Below are 18,131 nucleotides of genomic sequence, written 5' to 3'. Positions count from 1 at the left end.
TGTGTTTAGATGTGGTGAAGCTCCTGGCTGTTTAGATGTGGTGAAGCTCCTGGCTGTTTTTTTTTTTATGCAAAGTGTGAAACAGTTCAAGATTGTTTTATATCTATAACACTTTATAAATTACAGATATTTTTCAGAGAAGTTAAAAGGCTTAATTGTGAAAATGTATTCTCTAGGGCAGTTTCTGTGTTCAAAATGCAGCTTTATTCCATGGATTTTATCCAGTCTTAGCTCTTTATCTTTGTCAGAAAATAAAGAAACTGCTGATTGTGTCAACCAAGTGTGTGCCCTTCAGAATAGCAGAATATTTCATGCTGCTGCTGTACTTAGTCCTTGTCCCTGTGCCCCATGTGGAGTGACCAGAGCAGAGACATACCTTGCCCACTTTTGTGCTGTCCTCACAAATATCAGCAGGAGCACATTTTGTTTAAGGGTCAAAGGGATAACCACTAAGTGTCTCAGTACCTGGTTAGGTGACACCAAGCACCAGGGGAACAGGATAGTTCACCTGTGCAGATGTGTGTAAGTGAACGAGCTGGGCTTGCCGAGCTGGACGCAGTTTGTAGGGCGAGGTGTGGAGCTGGGGCAGCAGGGCCCATAAAGCAGCTTGTTTTGGAAAAAAATTCCTACTTTAAGTGGAAAAAATCCTAGGATGTTTTTCACAGACCTGTACTGATTTTTGCAGCAGTCTGTGAGGTAGGGATTGCTTAATTTTTAAGCTTTTCTCCAAGGTGTTAATGCTCCTGAGCATCCTAGGCATGGTCAGTGGTTGGAGTTCCTAAATTCAAGCCTAATTGGATCAATTTATACCTGATTTCTAGGCTTGTCTCACCTCAGTAGCAATGTCCTTAGGAAGTTTATGGTTTCTTGCAGTTTGTTTTTGTACTGTATTGAAGCATTACTGTGCTGTGGTATAACAATGTATTCAAAATTAAGAGAACATAAAGTTCCTCAAATAAAAGAGAGAGACAAGAATGGAGAAAACTGAACCCTCAGTAGGGAAATGAGGGGAAGAGCAACATTAAAGGTTGTTCTGGATATAGCCAGTTAGTAAGTGCTGTTTTGTCAGACCTGTTCTGGACTTTCTGTACTGCCCAATTTAGACTCCCAAGGCCAACCAAATGTCTGACTCTTGCTGAGCATTTAGTAGGTCTAATTTAATCAGTCTGCACTAATTTCCATAGTTTGAAACCTGTGTTAATTTTTACTTTTCTATTGTGTTTTTAGGCTGCCTGTTTGAAGATGACCTTTGCAAATCTTTTGAAATCTGTGTAAATGGTAAGTCTTCAATATTTTGTTTGCTGATTAGTCTGTCCTCCATTCCAGTTGGTATGTGGCTGATTCAATAAACCAAATTTATGTATGAATGAGAAGGAGAAGAAGGAAAAAAAAAGATATCAGGTATGATTCTTCTGGTCAGCAGTCAGGGGAAATTTAATAGATTTAAAAAATATATAAATATTCTCTCAACCTTGAACAACCTCATCTTCTTTTTTGTGAAATAGACTGTGACTAAATTAAACACTCTGAAATATGCTAATGTTTAGTTTGCTTTAATATGGGTGAAAATAACTGTTTTGTTACCTTCAGGTTGTTCCTCTTCTTAGGGGATGATGCTGAGTAATTTAATTCCCGATGAAGGACAGAGTTAGAGGGAGAGCTTTGAACTGTTTTAAAATATGTAGATCTGCAATTAAGGGGTTTAATTTTTTTTATATTAAGTATTCTATATGAAATTTTTTTGTGAGTGTGTGGTATGATGAAGTAGTTTTGTTTTCCATCAAACCCAGAAGCAGTAATACAGGTCTATTAATAATCAGAAAAATGCCAATTCGTAAAAATTCTGTATTGAGGATTTCCATGACTGACACCAGAAAGGGTGGGGACAGATTTCTACAGTGGTGCATTTTGCTGACTGCCAGTATTTTCAAGTGCCTCACTGTAGTCTTTCCCAATGCAAGCATATTTAATCAGGTTTTATGATAGGCCACTGTTATATCTGGCAGCCAGTGCATAATAGGGAATTTATGCAACAGGTTATAGTAATTTCTGTACTTTAACTGATCTCTCTATTGAAGACTTTGCTGTTCCTACAAATGTTATTTCCTACTTCTTGCTCTACCTGTTTTCTTAGTTGAAGATACAGTTTCTAAAGTCTTAATTTGACACTCCTTAGCATGCAAAATTAAATTATGTCATCGTATTTGAATTTGAATGGACCTTTTCTGTAGACCTACTCTTATTTTGGCATAACTAGCTTAAAGAAATATCTGTAATGAATAAACCAGTTGATCAATAATATTTCCTAATGTCTGATCTTGTTTTAAAAAAAAAACACTTGCAGGGATTCAGTCAATGTGTTTAAGGTAACTGCATAGTATTTCACTTTTTTATTGCTGTAACTGGACAAATGTTGTCTAGAGTGGATTTTAAATGCTGTCCTTGATGCAAGTGAAAATACACAATTTTTGAGAAAATGAACAGGATCTTTGGAAGATCATACTTGGAAGCACTAAAATACCATCAGGATTTGCTTTTTTATATGTACCAGAAAGGAAGCAGGGCCACTTGCTCCTGAGCAGGCCTTCATGTTTTTCCTGTCCGAGCTGCTGCTGACTCAACTGTACCTCTGAAGTTTTTCAGAAATCCTGATATGTTCAAGTGTGAGTGCTTTGCTGGATTGAAAGCTCAGGAATTGAAGTGTCTGGAGGTCACTGTGTTCCAAGGTCATGAAAAGCTTTGCCTCCTTTGTTGTCACACGAGTTCATATTTCTGAAGTACAGTGGGAAAGTGGGAAAGAAACAGCAGCGACTCTTCAGTAGCATCCTAGAAGTGCCTGTGATCTGCAGATCTGCTCCTGACTCCTGCAGGAAGGCTGAGCATTTTCATCTGATTCTCTGCCTCCAGCAGAGGCAATTGAACTTACTGTGTTTTCAAAACTAAAACTGGGTTTGCCTACTGAGGGCAGAAGTCACAGTATTTGCTGTCTCACATCATGTCCTCAGCTGGAGATTCCAAGTACATTTCATGTATCAGACTTGTAAAAGCATAACCAAAACACCAATAACTGAGCTGTTTCATAGCTTAGAAAAATAAAGTACTGTTATTCCCTTCTTGTTTCTTCTGAAGGGAGATTGTGACTGAAAGGTTTTGATAAATGTTCATTTGCATGTGTGCTGGTTTAAAGGTAAACTGGCAGGAGAAATGAATCCAACTCAAAAGAGATTATAAATCAGAGTTACAATTTAATAAAAATAATACAATAAATACAATTATACAGACAAACAATTGGTTTTAACCCACAACCCCCAGGTGTATAACCTAGCACCCTGGGGCATGAACAGAAAGAATGGTGTTTGTTGGCCCCTGTGCTGATCCCCACGTGGTCCCCACGAGTCCAAAGTAAAAGGAAAGGAGGACCTGTTGGTGCCAGTGCTGCTCACACTCTGGTCGAGGGTGGTGGTCACCGTCCAGTCGAGGTTCTGCTCCTCCTCTGGATCCAACGAGTGGGCCCAGAAGTCCCAAGACTCAGGAGTGGGAATACCCAGTACCTCCCCCAGGGCTGGGAGTTCCACAGTGGGTGATTGTGAGTTGTGAGAGAGTTGTGGAATCCTTGGTGGCCCGTTAGCAGACATGACCCCTCAGGCTGGGTGTGGAGGTGTTAATGACTCCTCGGGGGAGAGTCATCACACCTGAGTCTTTGGTGTGAGGACAGGAACATCCTCCTATCTCACAGGCTTCCCAACACTCAGCCTATAGCCTGAGGGGTCAGGTGTGCTCTGGGCAGCTACTGCAAATGGCCTGCTGTTAACAGTTCCTGGGAAATGACACAGAGGGTGTAGAATATACAGTTTGGGTTACACCCACACAGTGATGAACTGGTCTTGGCTGCCCTAACTAGGACATTATGAGTAAAAAAATTGGTGTTAAAAGAATTTTTTTTATTCTTAAAAGCAATGTAATCCAGTTGTAATATCTGAGATAAGCAGCATAACTGTTTACATCAGAGATAATTGCTTGCATCTGTTTAGGTCACACGCCATTTTCACAGGGCAAAGTACATGCTGTAATAATGGTTGTTGACTTTTCTGCTCCTTTCCTCATGATATAAAGGTGTTTTATGGCTTCAGTGATGGGTTCTCACTTATGTTTGTTTAATAGCTCCAGCAGCATTCATGCAATATTAATTTATTTCCACAAACCTTTTATCAGTTTTCTGAGCTGCACTGACTCATCAAGTGGTTAAAAAGGAACAAATTGTTTTATGTTTATTTTAATGGCATAAGGATAAGCCAAAAAGAAAAAAAAACCTGAGTTAGTTTTCCTGGACCCTTCCTTTGCAAAGCCAGAACTTTGAGAGTTCTGGTGATTTTTAGGGGATCTTTAAGACAGAAATCCTTCACTTACTCTTGACCAGTCCTTGTATTCATATATTAAATGTAGTTTAACTGGATAAGTGGGAATATGTCATATTTTGTTTTGCATTTTGAGAGGTAAAATGATTTAGATGTCATTTATTTATCTTTTGGTACATCATTACCTCTGTATTACAGTTGGAGGAACTGACATTTTCACCCATCTAAAATGCTTGAAGCTTGAAAGCTTACAGCTAAAAAAACTTGATATGAAAGGTCAATATGCTTGTGAGCTGCAGACCCTAGTAGAAAATTTGACACACTATAAGTTTGGAAATGCTTACTCCCCAATAAATGCTGAGAAGCTGTTGCAGGTAGCACAGGAAACAAATAACATCTTAATTAAGCGAGATATATAGAAGGAAAATAATAATATAAGGAATAGTGTTTGCAATGAGGGTGTGTGCAGTGATCCAGCTGGGGCTAAAGAGGGATATGGCATTCACGTGTTCATGTAGGATTTGGTATCTGGGTTAGAAGTTTAAGCAAAAGAGTTTGCCTGTGTTTGTATTTTTTTCTTGACAATTATGCCTAGAATGTGTTTGTATGAAAAGGAAAGAAAAAAAACATCAAGAAAGAATTTTTAGGTGATCTCCAAGGCAGAAATCCTTCACTTACTCTTGAACAGTCCTTGTTTTTATATATTAAATGTAGTATAACTGGATAAGTGGGAATATGTCATATTATGTTTTGCATTTTAAGTGATAGTAAAGCAGCTCATGTAAAACATCAGCTTGTGTATCTTCCTTGTTGGAATGTTTAAACAAACTGGCTCCTGAAAGCAGCTAAACAAAGACAAGTTTCTATCCTTTCTTGTGAAATCATGTTATTGAATTTCTAGCAGTGCCACTGGGAAAGACACCATGTGGTATAGATAAAAGCATTAATTTGAAAATAATCTTCTCTTATTGGCCTCTTTCCTCCCTTTATTGAACAGTTTGAACTGCTCATTTAGAAGAGTGTCATTCTTTCCTTTAGGTTTACTCTCCAGATATTTAGCTCCAGAAAGCAGCTTTGTGCTGTGTTTTATCTGTTCCTGGACACCATGATATCTTTGTTCCTATCAACAGAGCCTTTATAAACCAGGGCGGTTTTGTTTATGAGAGCTGTGGCTGCAGGCCTCCTTCCCTCATGAAATCACAACAGGGTTCACACAGACACGATCAGATAGCAGAAAACAACTCTGTGAGGCCAACCAAGAAAAGTTAATTAAATGCAGGCGTTGGCGAATTGTGCATCATTAAGTCGAGCCTCGCTGACAAACACCAACCTCCTCCTCGGCAGACACGGTCTGATGTCTGCAGTGGTGTTTGAAGATGCTGTGCTGCTGGAAGGCTGGGCAAACAGCACTGCACAGCTGAATCTGTTGCTTTATGTATGCAAGCTGCACTTGTTAGGAGGGACTTAGGTTAGCACAGTGTGTCAAAGGCATCCAAGCATTGCAGCACAAAGTCATGAACCTTTCCAAGTTTGGATGTCTCCAGGTAGTTCAGAATATTAACGCGCTTTCTTCCTCAGCTACAAAGCTCCTTGAACGTTTGGAATATAAGTGATTGTATGTGCTGGTGATGAGCCATAAATGGTAAACATGTGCTACAGATGATAAGGGAGAGAAGTCAGAATCCCTGAAATGCTTTCTTGAACTTAATATGTTACGCTTTGAGGTTTTCCAGATCATTGCCTGGTAGGATGGGATTGCAGAGGAGATGCACCTCAGCATTGGTTAGCTAACAGATGTCTGCAGCTACCTCTGCATTTACAAGGCACTACTCTTCAAAAACCATCACATTTTTGTCAAATGACACTATAAATCTGAGCCTAAGTTTTCTGAACCTTTCCAGTAAACATCAGTGCTTGTTATAACAAAATTCAGACTTCTGAGGAGTAACACTAAGTGGAACCTCTACATACTCTTGCTTTATTGTGTGCAGAGAGATTTTCTGTGCTTTCCCAGGGTATGGGGACTCTTCACAAATAACTTAAATCCTAATACCATCTGATGTGATTCCTAACCTGAATTCTGAAGTAAATGGGAATACACGTATGCTTGGAGTAAAAAACTGACCAATTATTTAAATATAAGGATTTACTTCTAGAGGTTCTTCCATACCAGTTCAAGGAAATCATGGATTTTTTTGTCAGACACTTTACTTATTCAAAGCATATTTTAAAACATTATGTCAGAAGAATGTCAGAGTCTTGGTACTCAAGAAGGAGTAAATTTTAACATCTACCATTGTATAATATTGGTCTGAAAACCCACATCTTTACACACTTCAACTGAAATCAAGAGTGAGTTAACACATAAATACTCCTGAGAATCTGTGGTTAGGATGGTGTCTTAGTCATTAGGAATATTTTTTATTTCTTAAAGAAATGCACCTTTTGAAATAACTCTGTGGAAATAAACACCAGTGTTCACTGAGGAGCACTTTCAACACTAATGCAGAACATTTTTGAGCTATTTGAGGTATCGAAGGTTAAAAATTAACATTTTAAGTTTTATCATAGGGTTAAAAATGTCAGTGCAGTGATGACTTCATCTTCTTTAACTTGAAACATTGTGGTGGGGTTTTCTTTCCTCACTGAAGAAAAGGCCCATCTGTCTTCCAAACTGTATTTGTGTCTTGTGTTGGTCTTGATATAGTGTTAAAATAGCTACCTGTGTGATAGTGGGGTAGAAATGCCCAGCACTACTGGCATTAGAACTGAAGGAGTGACCAAGGGGAAGTTACACTCTTCTCCTTAGGAAAAGATGCTTAGCATGGTAATGCAACTACAGTTATCCATCATCCCAGCTGCCACTAAAAGCTTTATTGTGGGGTGTTGTTCATGGTGCAGAATCTCAAGGTGTAGCTCCTGCAGGGCAGAAAAGCATCACTCAGACTTCACTGACAGTGTGCTGTTCAGCACCGGGTGTGTGAGGCAGCTATAAATCTACCACCAGCCATAGGTAATCCTTTATATTCCCATGTCTTGTGCTAGGAAATAAGTCTTGGATCTACTGGGTGCTGTATTTCATGTAGACAGACCTCCTGTGCTTTTAGAGCTCAGGCAAGAACACTGCTGTGTTGTCACATGGAAACTTTAATTTCTCTCTTAGTGATTTGTGATAGTGTATTTTCTTGCTCCGAATATCTGCGTTGGCTTTCACAGAATCAGGGCAAGCACTGTGAGTAAACTTGTTTGACCAGTGTGTTTTTGAGTGATTTGGGGGGGATTTTGGTGTTTGATTCAAGAAATTTGATTAAAAGATCTCACCTTCCCACCTGCAGGTTGGGCAAGTGAAGGTCATGTGTGTGAGATGGGATTACATCATTGGAGAGTAAACAGTTATCTGGTATCTCCTTCTCCTCAAAATTATACATTTATGGTGATAAGGTGGATGAATATCCAAAATCTAATGTAGTGATCTGATAGTAGGGTTGAAGTCCTGAAATTTTTGGATTTGCCTTTTTTTTTTTTTTTCAGATTCAGTATTTCTCCCAAACATTTTGGTTGATATGAAGTCTTCACTGTTACGAGATGCGTTAATTAAAAACCTAATCAAATCCTATTTGTCTGCTGCTTTTTTGAACTTGTACTAGGCATGGTATATAAAATTCAGGGTAACTTTGAATATATATGTTATGCTAGCATGCCAAATGTATCACGAAAACATATTTTGGTATTAGAGATATTGTCTTTATCATGTCACTTGTCAGTGTGTGGCCGACTCTTTTTAGGTAAGGTACATAGTAGCTGTTGGCGCATTCATTGGACATGTTCAGAGATGTTCCCTATTTCACTATTTTATTACACTAAAAAAAAAAAAAAATTACCCTTTGAGAGACCATGGAAAAATACAGCCTGTTTGATAAAGGCATTAGGGAGTCTCAGCAAGGTTTGTGCCTGATGAATCATGAAACACGAGAGCCTGAAAAGGACAGTGTGGTCTGTAGAGAAGAAGAGAACACCAAGGGATAATGTTCTGGCAATGAGGTGGAAAGCAAATGAATCTTGGTTTGGAGTGACACTGCAACAATGTGCCTCTGCTCCAAATCCATCATACTTTGTCCTCTTCTTGTGTCAGGGGACAGTCAGAAGTCTTGTGGTTTACTTCATGATTAAGATGTTTGGGTCATCACTTTTGAAGGACAGTTTTTTTCTTTAAATTGTTCCCCTTTACTTAAAAGACCAAATCAAAACATCAGCAAAAACACTGCATAAAATTTTTTATGAAGAAAGAATTGTAATAAAAATTGTCGAAAGAGAGGAGATAGGAAATTGGTGAGTTGGCAGTGACAGCTACACAGCAATACTGCAATTATGGGGCAGCTTCAGATTTGAATGAGATACGACTTTTTTTTTTCTGGTGTTAAAGGATTCCTTTTACTCTTGCACTTGATTCCTTAAAAATGTGTAATTCAAAAAATAGCTTTGCATAACTTTGGATCTACTTACTTATATTGGGTTTCGTCTACTCTCTGTCAGATGTGAAACTGTGGTGTTTGCCTTTGTTATCCCAAATATCAGTAAGTGACTCGTGTCTCAGCAGCATTGCAGTGGTTAGCTGGGTTAATTACATTAATTACTGAGGTACTTTGGTGTTTAACGGAGGCACTGATGGGTGTGTCTAAACGAGGACAAACTTGGAGACTTTGAACCCATCCCCTGCCTGGGAAAATTGTACTTTTAAAAATAGTCATGCTGCTTCTGTCTTTCTGAAGATGTCAGTAGTCCTGTCTAATAGTACATATGTTTAAGATATGGGATCAGGAACCAAATAATATATTTCCAAAATGTACCAATTTTGCAAGGACATTAATGAATGACTTTTGACTATTCACTCCATGTTTTATTGGGTGTGTGGGAGGCAAAGCTGTAGGTTTACTAAATATCTCCTGAATAACATCCTTCTGGATGATGCTTTACAATTAGAAGGGGTTTTTTGTGCAGAAGATGACATATATTTTTTTCTTATTTTTCTGTCTTTTTTCTTCAAATGTTCTGTTAAAACCCTTCTCCCTGTTTGCTGCCCAAACTGCACATCAGTTGACTGTTGTTTCATCACAATAATCATTTAATGAATATTGGTTGGTTTCCGACTTCATAGCGTTTGACAAGGACTTGTAGTTTTTTTACTCTCAATATGCCTTTAGACAGTAAACATAATAGGAAAAAAAATATTTATGGTTTGCAGGGGGAAGATGTGGTCCTGGGTAAGTAACTTCTCAGAGAATATAGGAGGAATGAATAGCAAAAGCTAATGACTTGAATCACCTGAAAGTGTATCTACCTCAGCAGAGCAAAAGTAATAGCAATCTTCACATGAAATAGAGACATATTTTTTGTCTGAAGATAGCTTTTATGTGAAAAATATATGCAATAATTATTAGCATCCATGATAACATGTAAGAAGCTAAGGAAGAGGGTATTACTTTATAATATTCTGAATGAGATGAACATTTATGTGCATATGAAAACCATAAATATATAATGTGCAAAAATACCTTTCAATTACTGTGATTGTTTTGAACAGATTAACAAAACATTTGCCTTTTATTAAAATTATTTTTAAATAAAGAATGTAGTAGTTTTATCCCAAGTTGTGTCCTTTTTACTGAAGTCCTTAGTTTGGATTAATTTGGTCCAAAGCAGAACATTCATCTGAAGTGAACTAGAAAATATATGCCTCTCTTTATTCTGATGCTTACAACTAATGTTTTGTAATAAAGAACAGTGAGAGGCTTTTATTGTTGTATGTCCTCATTTAATAAATAAAAACAATCTGAAAGTGATCTAATCATAGTACTGTTGATTAACAGGTTAAGAAAAGTCATTCTCCTTTTTATGCCATTCCAAGATTTTAATTTAAACAGAATTTTCCTTCATGCCCTACAACCTCCATGGCAACAGCAACAAAAGTTGCTCCAGAGGCAGACAGAACAATAGAAATATTTTATGGTCCCAAACTATTTATTGTAATTTGGTCCTTTACCATAATAGCTTTGGCTGCTGCTCTGCATAAGTTGAGAATATTTGGTTGCTTTTACTGCTGTATCAGCGTGTTCCTCTATTGCCCTGTGGTAAGATCAGCGTGATTTAAGAAGGTTGGTAACAGCAGTAGGTGTTAAGGCTGAGTAAGGGAATACAACATTTAATGTTTGGACTCTTCGTTCTTCAAGGAACAATATCTGTCAAATGGAAAATATTTTCATTTTTAATGTAATGCAGTAAACATTTGTGTTAATGATGAATTTGCAATATTATGATAAGGTTGAAAACAGGTACCTAATTTATTCTATTTAAAATCGACCCTTTTGAGATTGTATTTAGTCTTTCAACTGCATTATCTCACTGAGTCCTTCAGAGATTAGGCTACACCATCATATTTTTTTCCTGGAAGAAACAGGACAGGTATGATTGTGAACAGCTGCACACTGTGCAATTTTTCAATGGCATGAATGTCTATTTTTAGCTTTCTCTATCTGTTATTGAACTGCAATTGATGCTTCCTCTATCATAAACTCTGTAAGAGATGAGAAAGAGGTGTATTATCCAACCAGAAACTATAGTGTGCTGGTCGAGAAAAATAAATTGAGGGGAGTTGAAAACTAGTGAGACCTTCCTTCAGATTTTTTCTTTGTCCTGTAGTCCTCTCTCTTTACATCATGCTGCTGTATCTCTATTCCCGTGAAGTTCAGATGGAAAGGGTATTGAGGGACAATCGGATGGATGGACTTTTGGATAGCAAGATTGTTAATAATTTCATAGTTTATTGGACACTTATAGAAGGCAACCTGGAATACCCAGTCACACTGCAAGCACTTTAAAGGGCTTGTGAATTTCTAAAATTAAATCAATTTGTTTTCTTTGAAGGTGGAGTGGTAGTTTTGTTTCCAAATTTCAATTCTTTTTCTAGCTTTAAGTAATAAACTTGACTGCTACTTGTTTACTGTGACTTAAAAAAACCCCACCCTAATCTTTCCAAATTATAATAGTCTTCTGCTAGTCTTCAAATTTAATCTCTCTTTCTAGAATATTGTTTCACGTCCAAGTTAGAGATGTGCAGATTTAGTAGACTTCTACAATAATTAAGACTTCCTACTTTGCTGACAGCCCACCTTCATACTAATGGAATTTTGCTCTGGCTTATGCCGAGTATTCAATGGAACAAACTGTTCTTACAGTGACAGTAGCTCTTAGGATAAGTTTTCTCTCAATTTTTACCTATAATTTTGATTGATGGGTTTGGTGAAGGATTGCTTCCTAGATATTCGATTTTTTAAACTCTTCCACTTATTTCTTTCTTAGTTAAAAATTTCTGTGGATAATAGTTGGGAAAAAATGGATCAGTATGTTCAACAAAAGATAATGTAGTATTGATACACAGTTAAGAAATACAAGTCCTATTCTGTGCCTCAAATTCTTTTTTATTCATTTCACTTCTGTTATGGTAAATTTAACTTTAGGTGTCAAACTTCCACGCAGTGTTTTTGTTACAAATGTGGATGTTTAGTTTAATACTAAGATTTCTCTTCTCCATTTTAAATATGGTCACCGCCTTTGCCTTGAAATTCCAGAGGATACTCTTTCTGCTCCTCCAGTTAGAGCTCACCCACCCAAACTCTTGAGCCAGAAATTATTATAAGTGAAGAAATGGAGAGCTCTGAAATAAGTTTGGGCAGAAAACAATCCCTCTTTCAGCACTGTTTCCCTGAAGGGTGGAGTGCTCAGTGGCAAAGGATTGATGGACACGTTTAAAGTTGCAATACAAATTATAAATCCGCATTCACTACAAAGGGAATCAGGCAGTGCCCATTTCATGTCTCCAGATCTCTTGCATTGCCAATTAGAAGTCACACCTCCTTGCTGGGCTTTATTTCAAGTATCTAAAGAGATTTATAATGGCCCCAGAATGTTGGTTGTTCCTTGCCCTGCCTTCTCCCCTCCCCCTACCTCAAGGAATAAGGTTATTGAGTAAGATTATTTTGTTATTTCGTGAAATATTACCCTTCATACATGATGCCAAAAAGAGTTACTGTTTTCAATGTATTTTGTTGGCATGGTATTGAAAATAAGTTATGACTGGAATAGAGGTTAACAGCATATTTTAGAAGGGAAGACAGCTGGAGCTTCAAAAAGGCTATTTCATCCCAAAAAATCTGTAGAAAGAATCACTCCACCAGAAAGAATCCTTTTTCTATCCCCAGGCATCTCTTGGCCAACACATTAACTAACTCTTTAGGTTCTAAAGATGCCACACTGTGCTGCTTTGGGCTGGGCTAGAGTTAAATCTCTTCATAGTAGCTGGTGTGGGACGGTGTTTCGGACTTGTGCTGGAAACAGTGTTGATAAGAGGGATGTTTGAGTTGTGGTGAGCAGCGCTTGCACAGCGCCAAGGCCTCTTCTGCTTCTCGTAGGACCCCACCAGCGAGGAGGCTGGGACAGCAATGAAGGTTGGGACATCACAGGAGTTTGGGAAGGGACAGAGCTGGGACAGCTGACCCCAACTGACCCAAGGGATGTCCCCCACCATATGGCTTCATGCTCAGCAATAAACTGGGGGGTGAGGCTGGTGGGGGAGCTGCTGCTCGGGCAGTGGCTGGGCACTGACCAGTTGGTAGTGAGAGGTTATTTCCACTAGCATCATCTTTCTTGTGTTTTATTTCTCTTGGGTTTGTACTTTTTCTTTTCATTGCAATTTGTTACTATTTTATTTCAATTACTAAACTGTTTTTATCTTGACCTGTGAGTTTTCTCACTTTTACCCTTCCCATTCTCTTCCTCCTTGCTGGGGGGTGTCAGTGAGCAAGCAGCTGTGTGGTGCTTAGTTGCTGGCTGAGTTAAACCACAGCATAATTTCACAGGAATTCTATGGCTCGTGAAGTTAATGTTATGGGTCCTTCCTGCTTTGCTTGAACAAGATTCCCACAAATGCAGATCAGCTGGCTCAAATAGTACCTTGTGCTTTCTCCCCAGTTAAGGAAAGAATGATATCATTAGTTCATCACAGACCAAAGGAAATGATAGTTGAGAATTCTAGGGCTGAGGTTTCTCATCATGCATTTCATTTGTGCACTGCAGTACAGGAGCAAATATTTTCCTTTTTTGACTTGAATGTCTCTATATTAGATGTAAACAGGAAATGGGCATTTGTTAATGAAGCTGCAGTAAGTGCAAATTTCAGTGCCACTGCAAACTGCCTTTTAAGAATCATGACAATGACATTAAGCATTTGCTAAACAAAAGCTGCTCCTGTATGTCATGCAGTTCACATCCTGTTTGCTATTTAAAAGTTGTTGGCACAGGTAGAAGATGTTTTTTTGAAAACAATGAATAAACAGAACTCTTTTGGTCTGAAATCAGCTATTTTCAGAAATATAGCTTTAGATGGAAAAACAAGAGGAGGCATAAATAGTTTTTTTCCTACCTTTTCTGGCCTATCTTTTTTACGAGCTGGTGCTTTTACATCAGGTGTTAGGATTTTATGGAGCTGCAGCTCTTATCTGAACCTGCTCCTTCAAGCAGAAAAACACTTTATATTCACATGAAAATAAAATCTGTTCCCTTGTTACAGGGAGCTTTCAAGGAGCCATTTATAGAGGTTTCCTGCAGGACATTGGGGACCAGGGTTTTGAGTCTCTGTGTGCCTCACAGAGGTGGAAATGTTAGTTCTTGCTCATAGAACAGTGACCTGGAATAATCTCTGCCCTCCACATGGTAGCTGGTCATCTTACAGTAACCAGGAGAATAGCAGGAGGGGTTTTAGTCCAAACAAGTATCCCAAAATTTATGCAACAGGATGCCAGTACACATACTACAGAGAAAGCTTTTGGATTTAAAAAAATAAAATCTATATGTAATAGCATATCCCCTGAGGTTCAGAATTTTACAAAAGTAATTGGCTATGAACTACCTCTTGTTTTCAAAGTTCTGCAAAACTTAGTCTCATCTTGATTCATGTGCCCTAGACTGTTCTTTATGTTGTTTGAATTATGCAGGAATTGCTCTGCAGTCTTTGTGCCCCAAGCTGACTCTTTTGCTGGAAAAAATTGTGTGTTACAGCTACATAATCAATGACATAGTCTAAAATCACCCCATTAAAGGAGAAAAAAGTGCAAACAATGTGAGAAAACTCATACATCTCTTGTATAGTAAGATGATTATGATGATATGTGAGGTTTTCTTGGTAGAAAACACAAATTAATGCAGGTAATTTATTTTAAAAAGCATTATCCTTCTCTAGACAAGGAGATTTTGTACGCAGTCTAACACTTGCAGAGGAGCAGAGCCATATGTCACTGCAGCAGGGCTGTCCTTTGGCTTCAGTAAAATGAGAACGAGAAAGATTTTATTGCTTTGGGTGTTAATACTGGTCATAATCAAGACGAAACTGAATTATCCACAGTATGAGTGTGTGAGATGCTGTTCAAGGCAACAATTTTATGGGGGAGCAGATTGATTTATTTGTGCCTGTTTGCTGTCTGTGCCTCTGAGCCGTGCTGTCTGCGCCGCTGGGGCCGTGCTCGGGGAGCCTCGACTGCTGAGGGCTCACTCTCCCCCCAGGACCAGCTTCTGGGAAACATCTTCCACAATTGCACTTGAAGAAACTGTGAAGGGTATTGATTAGTGGCCATTTTTACAGGCGGTGGGGCTTTAAAAACTCAATTTTGTCATTTGTTGTTAACAATGTCTGAATCAACTTCAGACACAACTGAAGAATGCAGCTCTTTCTGGCAAGGCCAAGATGATGATGATGAGATATTCTGACTTCAATTGCCCTTACAGCAGTTTTGGCACTGGGGACAGGGCCAGTAAAAGTTCTGGTTTGCTCTTTTCACCTGGGCTCTGTCCTCCAGAGCTCTTCAGCTCAGTGTTGTTCTGTATCCAGCCATGCTGTCCTTGCCTTATCAGAGTGAAGTCTGACTGTGACCTTCCACCTTTTCTCCTCACCATAGCCTGGGACACTTTCTGTAAGCAGCACTTGCTGCTTGAGGTAAGGGAAGCTAATTTTTTTACAAATTGAGTGCAGGGATGCTGAAAAGATGCTGAATGGGGGAAGAGAGATGCTTCAGGACTGCAGAGGGAACCTGGAGGCACGAGATGGAGGAAAAAGTGAGGGAATTCCAAAGGTCATGACAGCAGGGGACACCTTGGCTTCCCCAATCCCTCCTTCCCATACACACCTTCACCCTTCCTTCCCAAGGTGTCACTAAAAATGAAATTCAGTTTTATCTCCATAGCTGAGGGAGCTCTAAAGCACTGCAAGAAGGCTCAGAGTTGGGTGAGGAGAAGACATGGAAAGGACATCTATGGAGAAGGCCTGATGGTGGACAGGAAGTGAAATCAGTGTAAATGACTTTTATTTTTCTTCATCAAGACTTGGATAAAGAAGCTGTTTCTGTTTCTCTCAGATTGACTTAACTGTTGTCTTCTGCAGCAGCCAGTTGGGTCAAAAGCTCAGCAATTGATTAACTTACCACATCCCTTCAGATAAACTTTGGACACTGTTTCCATTGACACTCCCTTCCATCCCATATCTGGGGGGTTAATTACTAACCCAAACTAATATTAATTTCAAATATTTGTTATTTAAATTCAAAGGAGCCCTCCACACATATTACTGTGCTAGGTCTTGACTTCTGAGTCAAGTGTCAGGGTATATGTGTAGCTTACAGGTCTCTAAAAGCTCATATGGACCTGAGAGACATGTAATGTTTGGCAAAGCTACACCTCACCAGAAATTTCTAAGGGAAAACAGTAAAAATATTGTATCTAATGAGGGTTATTGTATGTATTCCAAAATCAGATGTAAATACTCTTTTCTGTAGACAGCCTTTAACTGTTTGTACTTTATGTTTGAATCAATCCATAATTTACTGTTATTTTAAAATACCGAATATTTTATTTTCATGTTATTACAAGGATATTTAATTTTAAAATAGAAAACTTACCTTTTATGGTAGAAAAGTACAATGCTCTTGGGAAAAATAATTTATAGATTTGGTGCCTAATTTTATTCTGTGAGTCACTCATCTGCATCAAGAGTGCTTGTGTAAGGAAAGGGCTAAAAGTTTTGGTTTACTTGAGGACTGAGCTAACTTCACTAACTTCACTGCCAGAGGTCTGCAAGATCATATCCAAGACAGACACATAATGAGAAGAAAGTTTTTTTCCTGAATCTTCCATTCCTTTTGAGGCCTTATTTTCAGAGAATAAGAAGTAGGAAAAAAAATTGTCTAAAGTGAGAGCTTTTTAAAGAACACGTCAGAAAAGGCCGTAACACCCAACAGTTGTATGGACATTCCTCTTGACAGAGTCATAGAATCGACCGGGTTGGAAAAGATCTCCGAGATCATCAAGTTCAACCCTTGATCCAACCCTGCCGTGGTTCCCAGACCATGGCACTAAGTGCCACATCCAGTCTCATCCTAAAAACCTCCAGTGATGATGAATCCATCACCTCCCTGGGCAGCCCATTACAATGTCTGATTACTCTCTCTGTAAAAAATTTCCTCCTAATATCCAACCTAAGCCTCCCCTGGCAGAGCCTAAAACCATAATTGTTACGTAGGTGCGTTGAGAGGTCAGTTGTTTGGCTTTTTTGTTCGGTTGGTTTTTTTAATCAGTCAACACAGGAAAAATTCTGCCGTGGAATGATGTGATTGTTTGTATTTTAATAACTTTCACCTGACAGTTGTGAGCAGTTGAGAGTCTATTCAGTGCTGGATAAAGCCAGTGGGCAGGCACAGTAGGTTCATTTCTCTGGCTACCCCTATTAACCTCTACTCCTGTTTAGAAAGTTTAGTCTGTTATAATTGTCTTACCCTAACCAGCAGTGATTCAGCAGTGGTTCAGCAGCAACTGCATGAATTAGCTAATCTCTAAATCTCATTACCACCTCTTTGCCTGGTGCACTTGTAAGGTTGCAAGCAGTGTACAGCTCTCAGCAGGACCGGCTCAATCAACAGCCCCACAACATCAGGGTCATCATAGAAACTGCTGCAAAGAGAATCATAACTGGAGCAGCACGATCTGTGATTCTGCAAATAAACCCCCATTATTTAAGTAGTAACGTATTCTGTCAGGGGTTGGTGCCAATGGGGTATGTGGAGTTGTGGATGGGTGCCATAAAGGCAGCTCCATTGATAGTATGGGAAATTCTGAATGAATGGATATAGCCAGAGGCCAGGTTCTACTCCAGAATAACCTAACCTAACACACTTTTTTGTCTGTCCATCATTATTTCAGTGGCAGACAATGTAGAACTGATGAGAAAGAACATTACAGAGGTCAATTCACTACTCCAACAAGTTTTAGACTCTTAGAAATACATTCTTTCTATGAGGTGATCTTGAGTAGCAATAATAGGGCTCCAAAAGTATATTTTAGTGCTGGATTTCTAATACTTGATGCATGTTCTCTTTTTGTTCCTGTGGGATAATTGTATTATCAGATGTAGTGGCTTTATACATGAAAGAAAAGAAATCCAAAGAAATTTTCTTGCTTGAAATGCTGGTTAATTTGCCATATATTCAGCCATGTACCTTTCCTGTTAAAATTAGTTGTCAGAGAATGGGAGAGAGTGGGTGAAATTGGAGGGCAATAACAAGGAGTAATGACATAATGGGGTGTGGAAAGCTGATGGATTCAGGTCTGGTTGTGGTAATAGGCAATAGAGGTTGGAAAGAATTTCATACCTGCAGCAGATTGAGAGAATTTGTTAGAGCT

General features: G+C 38.7%; 1 protein-coding gene across 1 annotated transcript in view; it reads left to right on the top strand.

Annotated features, from left to right (window-relative positions):
- Positions 1-1,003: 1,003 nt before the first annotated feature.
- LOC113987717 (receptor-type tyrosine-protein phosphatase N2-like) overlaps positions 1,004-18,131 on the top strand; it is a 338,497-nt gene continuing 321,369 nt past the window's right edge. Inside the window, exons 1-2 of the mRNA XM_027720726.2 lie at positions 1,004-1,046; positions 1,228-1,278. Of these exons, the coding sequence (XP_027576527.2) occupies positions 1,004-1,046; positions 1,228-1,278 (94 nt within the window). The remainder of the gene's footprint in view (positions 1,047-1,227; positions 1,279-18,131) is intronic.

This window comes from Pipra filicauda, unplaced genomic scaffold, assembly GCF_003945595.2.
Source record: "Pipra filicauda isolate LSUMZ 115617 unplaced genomic scaffold, ASM394559v2 scaffold94_size2452230_pilon, whole genome shotgun sequence".
NCBI classification, from domain to species: Eukaryota; Metazoa; Chordata; class Aves; order Passeriformes; family Pipridae; genus Pipra; species Pipra filicauda.
This window is presented reverse-complemented; position numbering and strand designations above follow the sequence as displayed.